The sequence below is a fragment of the Brassica rapa genome, chromosome A02 (assembly GCF_000309985.2).
Source record: "Brassica rapa cultivar Chiifu-401-42 chromosome A02, CAAS_Brap_v3.01, whole genome shotgun sequence".
NCBI classification, from domain to species: domain Eukaryota; kingdom Viridiplantae; phylum Streptophyta; class Magnoliopsida; order Brassicales; family Brassicaceae; genus Brassica; species Brassica rapa.
The window spans coordinates 14,673,279-14,682,217 of record NC_024796.2 but is presented as its reverse complement, the minus strand read 5'-3'; the positions used below and the strand labels follow the sequence as shown (position 1 = coordinate 14,682,217).

The 8,939-nt window shown below is 33.5% G+C and overlaps 2 protein-coding genes across 2 annotated transcripts; one reads left to right on the top strand and one right to left on the bottom strand.

Moving 5' to 3' along the window:
• Positions 1–270: 270 nt before the first annotated feature.
• LOC103853123 (VQ motif-containing protein 9-like) lies at positions 271–4,751 on the top strand. The gene has a single exon (XM_033284156.1). It carries the CDS (start codon positions 3,678–3,680, stop codon positions 4,545–4,547), a length of 870 nt encoding a protein of 289 aa, XP_033140047.1. The 5' UTR covers positions 271–3,677; the 3' UTR covers positions 4,548–4,751.
• A 362-nt stretch (positions 4,752–5,113) lies between these two features.
• LOC103853122 (14-3-3-like protein GF14 omega) lies at positions 5,114–6,917 on the bottom strand. The gene is made up of 4 exons (XM_009130042.3): positions 6,305–6,917; positions 5,727–5,849; positions 5,514–5,630; positions 5,114–5,431 (listed from the first exon to the last, which is right to left on the bottom strand). The coding sequence occupies exons 1-4, from the start codon at positions 6,779–6,781 to the stop codon at positions 5,366–5,368; spliced, it is 783 nt and encodes a 260-aa protein (XP_009128290.1). The 5' UTR covers positions 6,782–6,917; the 3' UTR covers positions 5,114–5,365.
• Between the last annotated feature and the right edge of the window lie 2,022 nt (positions 6,918–8,939).

The following is an 8,939-nucleotide window of genomic DNA, read 5'->3' as shown; positions in this document are numbered from 1 at the left end:
TGTGAAACTTTTAACAATTTTAGTAATTTATACTCATTTTAAAAAATTCAAAATATAATATATAAATAATTTTTTTAATTTTTATTATATGGTTACTATGATTGTTTAATTTATTTTAATAGCTTAAAATTAAATAAATATAATTATAATACACACTTATTTTTATTAAATCTTTATTATTCAAAATAATTAATTGTCATATAAATATTTTAGCCACATTAGGCAATTTCGTAATTTTATTTAAGAAAATAATGAAGCACATTAATAATGTATTTATTGTGGTTTAATAAAAAGCTTATTATATATTTAGATGGACCAACCTATTTTTCTAAGGATTCTAAAAATCATTCTAGTGATGACATGTGGGTACAAAAAAATGTTGCAATACTTCTCAAATAATATATAGGAAATGTCATTTTAAAATTAAGAGATGGATATGGCTTACTAGTCACTACCAAACACCTCGGTAATGTAGAACTTAGCATAGTATTTACTGAAATTACGTAACTAGTCGCAAATGTTTTTCAGTTTCATACGCTTTATGTTTCATTGTCATTTTGACATTTTTCACGAAAAATATGAAAATTGTATATTTCCTACCGTTCGATTTTATTGTCATTTTAGGTTTGTACACATATATTAAAAAAACATTTAATTTTGTATATTTTTACTAGAAAAACATCATACCTATACACCTAATCATATTTTAACCAATAAGAAAATTAATAGGGGATTAATATTAATAAATTATATCTTGAAACTTTAAAACGACCACTTATTTTGTGACGAAATTTTTTCTCTAGAACAACAAATAATTTGAAACGGAGAGAGTAATAGACTAATATATCTCTATTTAGTGTACAATTAATTAAATGAAAATGCTTTAAATAAAAATTTATTGGTTATTCAAAAGGATAAAAAATAAGTATAAATTTACATTGAAATTGTAAAATATACTTATTTTGAAACAAAATAAGTAAAGTGACACTTATTATGAAACTGAGAGAGTAATACACACACGAATTAAAAAACTGTTAATTATCTATTTTTTCTATTTAATATAACTTTTTATTTATATTAATTAATGAATTAAAAATGATAAACAATACTCTCTCCATATCACTTTAAGTGGTATTTAAAGAAAAAAAACTGTTTCAAAATAATTGATGTTGTCATTATTCTAGATTGAATTTATTACCGTTTGAACTTTGTGACTAATTGCAAATACTGAATTTTGTATTGGTTTAATTAATTTCATATAATGATTTTTTTATGTAACCAAGATAAATTGTATAAAAGTTTGTATTTTTTTTAATCGATGTGCAAAAACCTTAAAAACCACTTAAAGTGATACGGAAAGAGTAAGAAAATTATGTAATATTTGCATTGGAAATGTAAAATGCAATGTTTTAAGAACCGGACCGGTCACGGACTCGGCATTGTTACTGGATGACTGGTCAAATTGCTCCAACCGGTTCAACCGGGTTCATTTAATATATATTTTAAATATATGTATATATGTAACAATGTGACAAAAGTGAAAATACCCTGAGAAATATTTAAAGTAATTGTGACCACTATTGTTTATATAACTAGTTAAAGTTAAAAAAATATAAACAATGCATACTAATACTAAATCAACGTGTACGAGTACTAAATATATAACACGGAATGTTTATATAATCTCTTTAAATTAATACTTTATAAATTAATATACACTAAAATCTCTATAAAATAATATAATTTTATAGTCTCAAATCGAGTTTTTGGTTCAATTAGTATATCGATAAATTGATATCTCTATGAATTAATAAAAAATTATAGTTTTGGTGTAATTTCAATATTATTAATTTATAGAGGTTTCACTATATGTATGTGTAATGAAAAGGAAACACATGTGAAAAGAAAATTAAATAAAAGGAAAGAAACTATTTAGGTTTATAAAGGTAAAATTAAAAATCGGGAATCAAATAAAAAGTTACCATTTGTGCATCTAAATTGATTAATTTATGTTCAGTATTTGGTTGAACAAGGTTTTTCTATTGACCCGAAGTACCGATTTTGCCGTTTTTTTTACTGCTTTTGACGGTTTAATTTAAGTCAAGTTTTTTTTATTAAAACCAGACTCGTTTTACTAACCAATTCACGGTTGGACCGGTCCGGCCGGCAGGTCCGATCCGATTCTAAAAACATTGGTAAAATGACACTTATAATAAAATAAAATTTTAAAAGTAAAATGATACTTAATACGAAACAGAAAAAATATAAAATTAATGTTTCTATATAACGTTTCCAATTAAAACTAATTAAATTTAAATTATTGAATGATACGTTTCAGGTGACAAATGCATACGAGTTAGCTATCAACCCCAGGCTTTATCTTTGCAAGAATAACTAAACTCATCATGCTTTATTTTAGGATTTTAACAAAACAAAACAAAACATTTCAAACATTCATGATCCCAAAAAGATATTTGCCGAACCAATCTCCAATAAAAGCTTTGAAATTTCAAGCTTGCAAGAGATTCATAAATTTAAGTATAAAAAAAAATGTGTATTCACACTTTTAAAGACTCAACTGAGAAATCTTAATAATTATGCCTTAATAAGATATTAACAGTGTAACTAATTTATAGGCAGACTGAAAAAAAACAAAAAATGGCTAAAAGTCACGTGATAGCTGTCTGTTTCGTGCTTACAGCCGTTGGATAAGTCGTATTGCCGACTTGGATGGGGGGATTGCTGTGGAGTGAGAAGTAGATAATAAACAGCTCATGATTAAAGGCCGTATGATTGTCGTTTTCGGTAATACTTTAGAGGCTTTTGACCAAAATGGGCCGTTGAATAACCCGAACCGTTAACCCAAGACATTTGTATTATTCTTTTATTTCACTTATTTGAATAGACTGATATTCTTTTGAAAATACGAATTTATTTGGGGTAAAATGACTCCAGAAGTTACAGATTCCTCTGACGTATAACTGGATTTATTTAGGTGAAATTAACTAACTAAAATCTAGTAACAATTATGCTGTATCACATTTGAAATCAATATTTCTCAATGAGTATTCGACACTATTTATTTTGTATCGGATAAGATTATTTGTTAATTCTACATATAATTTATTATTTGTTAACTATACAAAAAAATAAATAACATTTGATATATTCCATATTTTATTTAATATCACGAGTCAAAATGTTTAGTGACTTTTGTTTGAATTCACACTAGGTAGCTAGATGCTTGAGTTACACCGTTCTATTAGAAAAAAAAAATATGAATGACATTTGCCAAATAATCAAGAATATCATAATCACAACATTTGTTTTTGCTTTTCCATAAACAGTTACAACTAACTTAAATGCAGACAAAACTAAATACAATTACAATTGATCCAGAGTAGAATATATAAATTTTAAAACTTCAATTGAGAAAATCCATATACAAAAGACAAATAATTTCATTTTCATCTTATTCTAGAAAAATCCAATTAAAGCCTAATTATTACAATTTAAAACCATTTTGTTTTCTTCTTGTTATAAATATCTTTCAATCAGAAAAAAAAAACAATTTCATTTCCTTTGTCTTCTCCATTATATCTCTCTACCAAATCTGGAAGAGAAAAAAAACAAAACCGAAGCTTATAATAGAGAGACGAACTCGATTTTGTTATAAGATGGATAAGAGCTGCAACTCCTCCCGCGACTCTTCCGCCGTATCAGCCACCGCAACGAGTAGTACTGGTAACAACAATACAGGAGGGAACAGAGATCATCATTACCTGAGACAACTCAATAAGCTTTCTCATAAGATATCAAAACCAACAGTAGCCTCCTCCTCCTCGTCCGTCTCCGCCGCCGTGAATCAAGAAACTAGTCACCAACCGCTTCCTCCTCCTCCGCAGCAACCGCCAATTAACCACGGGAACCTCCACCAGCACCAGCCTCCTGTTTACAACATCAGCAAGAGCGATTTCAGAGACGTTGTTCAGAAACTCACCGGCTCGCCTGCGCACGAACGGATCTCTGCTCCTCCGCCGATTCACCACCCTAGGCCTCAGCAGAGTTCGCGTCTACACAGGATCCGTCCTCCTCCTTTAGCTCACGTTATCAACCGCCCTCCTGGCTTGCTAAACGACGCTCATCGTAACTGGAGCGGGGGGTTTGTCCCGAGACCGACAGCGCCGCTTTCTCCTCTCCCTCCGCTTCCTCCGGTTCACGCGGCGGCGGAATCTCCGGTCTCCTCCTACATGCGGTACCTTCAGAACTCGATGTTGTCTGGACCATCGCCGTTAGCTCCTTTGGTCTCGCCTCGATGGTATCAACAACAGCAACAGGAAAACGCTCCGCCGCCGGAAATCAACAGCCGCCCTCCCCATCCTCAGTCGGCTCCGGCGCAGCAGTCGTTTGGATGTTTAAGCTCGCCGAAATCACCTTACGGATTACTCTCGCCGAGCTTACTGTTATCGCCATCGTCAAGTCAGTTAAGGTTTCCTGGATCTCCGACGACGGTGCCGCTTCCTAGCCCTAAATTTAAAGGTCACTGATCTGATCAGAGATGCAAACTCCTTGTCGGTCCGAATTTTTAATACGTCGTCGTTTTGATCGTCAGGATGAAATTCCCTTTGTTCTTTTTGTACATCATTAGGGGTGGATGATGATTTGTTTTTTTTTTAAACCTCACAAATTACTTTGTTATGTTCATGTTAGAAAAACAGAAGGAAAAGAAAGGATTACACTTTTCTTGATCATCTCTTCTTCTTCTTTACTAGATCAAATTGCATAGGGAACAAAGACAGACTAATGCTTTGATTGATTCCTTCTTAGTAAAGTAAATGTATTGATTGGATATCTAGCTATACCAATCACTTCGCTGTTCCTTTGGTTGATTTTTTCTGCACTGGTGCTTTCATTTTCCGTTGAAACTTCAACCCTGACGAAATCGTGAGCGTTTCGCTTTATTTTTTCTTTCATGTAAAACCAATAACGAGTGTTTCTATACTTATTCTAAAATTCTTTTCATTTAATCAAAATGGATAATTGATTTCAGACCCCTTTAATTGGTAAAGTAATTCGCTTGACACCGTCAAATAAACAAGTCCCATTTTTTAAATTTGAGAACAAGATAAGGACAGAGCCTTTCAAATTGAATAGAAACACACAAAGCAAGGTTCGATTGCAGACATTGAAATAGACATATCCCAGAAGACAAAAAAAAAAAGATAGAACAACAACAAATAAAAAAGGAGAAAATCAGGCAAAGAGATAAAAGATGATGACTGATGGTCCAACTTGCTAGGGATTACGATGAATGAATAAAAGTTCCAAACCCCTAGAAAACAGCAGTTCAGTCAAAAAGATTTGATTACTGCTGTTCCTCAGCTGGCTTTGGAGCCGACTCTTCCTTGATCTCCTCATCCGCAGCATCATCCTGATAAATACAATCCACCAAAACATAAGACTTTAGCACAAGAAATTGCAATAATAGAAGAAAACTTTCAAAGGATTCTTACCTGCATGTCGGATGTCCAGAGAGTGAGGTTGTCACGGAGAAGCTGCATGATCAAGGTGCTGTCTTTGTACGACTCTTCACCTAGAGTGTCCAACTCCGCAATCGCGTCATCAAAGGCCTTGATGATAGCAATTCAACAACCACAACGAAGATTATGTCTTTAGCAAAGTGTTTATGATGATGAGTTGCTATGATATTGAGCGAAGGCAAGTACCTGTTTAGCGAGGCTGCAGGCACGATCAGGAGAGTTTAAGATCTCGTAGTAGAACACAGAGAAGTTCAATGCCAGACCTAGACGGATTGGGTGAGTTGGAGCGAGCTCTGCATTCGCAATATCCTGTCACGAGAGAGAGAGTCACATATAAACAAAGGCAAGCTCAGAGATCTTGTTTTGGCCTTGGTTCGGTTCAAGCGATTCGATTTTCAGTTAATTCAATTAGATATTTGGTTTAAATTTGACTAAAAGCTCCAATAATTTTGGTTATTTCAGTTAGTTTTAGTAGAAATTTTAATTAGTTTGGATCAAATTTTAATTATTTTTTTTCAAAATTTAATTAAAATCGATATAATTTGGTTTAGATTAACTTTTCAATAACTGAACTAACCGATAAAAAAAATTTGCCGAACTTAACCGGAACTCTAAACCAAAAAACCAAAAAAATTGGTTTGGCTTGGTTTGGTTCGGTTCAAATCCGCGCTAATCTTGTTCATAGCCAACTCAATCATTCTAGAAGATGCAAATTCCTAAAACAATCGAATCTAATCCACGAAGCAGATTAGATGAGAGAAAACCTGAGCAGATTTGTAAGCGGAGAGAGTATTCTCAGCGGCGTCTTTCCTCTCTTGACCGGTCTTAAACTCAGCCAAGTACCTATGGTAATCCCCCTTCATCTTCAGATAAAACACCTTCGAGTCCCCCGACGCTGCGGCGGGGACCAGCCTCGAGTCCAGCAGCTTCAGTATCCCCTCGCAGATCCCCGTGAGCTCCGTCTCGATCTTCCCCCTGTAATCGCGGATCGCCGCCACGTGGTCGTCGTTGCCGCGGCTCTCCTCCTTCTGCTCGATCGACGATATGATGCGCCACGAGGCGCGCCGCGCGCCGATCACGTTCTTGTAGGCGACGGAGAGGAGGTTACGCTCCTCGACGGTGAGCTCGTCGCCGTCGACGGAGGCGGACACTTTCTCCATGAACTCCACCATCTCCTCGTAGCGCTCGGCTTGCTCGGCGAGCTTGGCCATGTACACGAACTCCTCACGCGCGGAAACCATTTTCGATGATGATGATTTAGGTCAGGTCAGGTCAGAAGCGAGAGGATGAATGAAAATGAAATGTGTGTTTTTAATGAGGCGATGAATGAGTTTTAGAGGAGACGAGTGAATGTTGGAAGCAGTGGTGAATATGGGCCGTTGGGTTCTTTTGCTTTATAAAGGGCAAAGTATCTTCTGGCCTGTTTTTATCCTCTTTTTTTTTAATAAATTAAAAATAAACCTTGAAATGGTAAGATTTTTTTAATTCGTTTCTGTATTTGATAATTTTCTGAATTGTTCACACATATTTAAAAAATTAATTAATTTTATATCATAAATACATTATTTTCTGTGAATATCAAACCTTTAATAAAATTAAACCAGTGATAACTCAATTTGTTTTTTGATAACTCAATATAATTCAATAAACTCAATTAATTTTTTAAAATGTTATAATTTTCTATTATTAAATAAATTAAATTTATAAAAAATATTAATAATTTAATTTTGTGAAACATCTCTTTTAGGATTTTAATTTTTATAGAACGGATGGAGTATTTATCTATACATATGTACTGCTATGCATTTAATATTTTTTAGAGAAAAAATAAACAAATACTTTGAAGATGATTTTAGTACCAAATTTCTCAAGGATTACTATTTTAAAAATTGGTCAGTTAACAAATAAATGGTAATGAAATTTTACTACTATTGGTACATGAAAAATCAAAATTTCCCCGACACTGAATTAAAATATGTTGGGTCTAAAGTCTAGTTTTCAAGAGTTGTAAATAGTATTAGGCTATTACAAATCTACCATTTTAAAGTTATTAGATTGATAGAAATAGTACAATAATGGAAGCAAGTTGGTTTAGCAAAAACGAAGACAGCTCAGAGGGCACACATGTGTTGTGAGCATGTCAGGGGATCCAAAGGACTATTTCTTCTCCAACTTGTTACATATAATATCGTGACTAGTACTAATATGTCTTTTAGAAAATTTAAAACTTCGGTTATGTGAATATTATTGTCTATTCTCCAAATCATAGAAACGTTATTATAGGCGATGTCTACGAGATTTGTTTGATATATTGTTACCTAATTATATATGATGTTGTATTTGACCCGAAGTGTTTATTTGATAATCGAAATTTAAGTCAACCGTGTCTCTATTGATTAGTTTACACGAAAACTTTTTTGGGGTGGGATTACTAGAGAATAAGTTTTGTCTTTGCCCTTTACGGTTTTGTTTACTATATTCAACCACAATTATTCTGATCCATGATTATGTTTTTTCTTATCTTACTTCTTCGCTAGTTTTTTTATTTTTCTTAGTTTATTAGTGAAACATGATATTACTAGCTTTGGCCAACCCAATAATTTCTTTGATAGTATATGCGTGCTTCATGTCTCGGAAGAAGGCATGCTTTACAAGTTGACATGGTTAAGCGGTGAAGGCGTCTCTTGAAGCCATGACATTTGATACTTGCTAGGGTTTAGCCGGTCTCTCGTATGGTATGTATTGCAGGTTGAAGATTATACTCCCAACACTTGAACATAATTGTGAAGCATGTTTTCTAAACATATAGTTTTGTTTGTGTCTAATGTCCAACGGCTCATCCCGTGGATTTACCAACGTCCACAAATTTAATGTTTTCCAACATGCACTATCGACTCTGAATAAACCCTTTGCTAAACGTAAGAAACAAAATTTCAAACAACAAGAATACATGTATATTATACCATTTGCTTGCTCTTTTGTTTCTTTTGTTATTCGTATTTTCTACCGAAGAATCCAAAATGTATAACAAAAAGTAATCAGAATTGACTATGAAAGTAAGCTTTTAAAATAAAATTAATGTAAGAAAATTGGGGGGGGGGGGGGTGGGGGGGTGGGGGGGGGGGGTGGAGGAGTTAGCAAATACATCTGACCTTAGCCTCATAGTTTATTACAATCCACCCGGACCACCACCGACCAATGTGAAAATGAGATCCAAATTTAGAATAATATTTTTTCGCAAGGGTCAAAGTATAAGCGATCATGAAAATTGTTACTTTCAGTGGCACAAAATAATAAATTTACACAATTTGTTTGTTAGCTTGAGAAACGCTTTCGGCTCCACAACCTCCACCACCAATAATTTTGTTTTTAATTGTTAATTCTTATCTGAAATTCTAC

Bases quoted from the DNA above. Each gene is read 5' to 3' on its own strand.
- LOC103853123 (XM_033284156.1), top strand. From the start codon at position 3,678: ATGGATAAGAGCTGCAACTCCTCCCGCGACTCTTCCGCCGTATCAGCC.
- LOC103853122 (XM_009130042.3), bottom strand. From the start codon at position 6,781: ATGGTTTCCGCGCGTGAGGAGTTCGTGTACATGGCCAAGCTCGCCGAG. The intron at 5,850-6,304 runs GTTTTCTCTCAT...CTCTCGTGACAG, and splicing joins CCGCTTACAAATCTGCTCAG to GATATTGCGAATGCAGAGCT. The intron at 5,631-5,726 runs GTACTTGCCTTC...GCTATCATCAAG, and splicing joins CCTGCAGCCTCGCTAAACAG to GCCTTTGATGACGCGATTGC.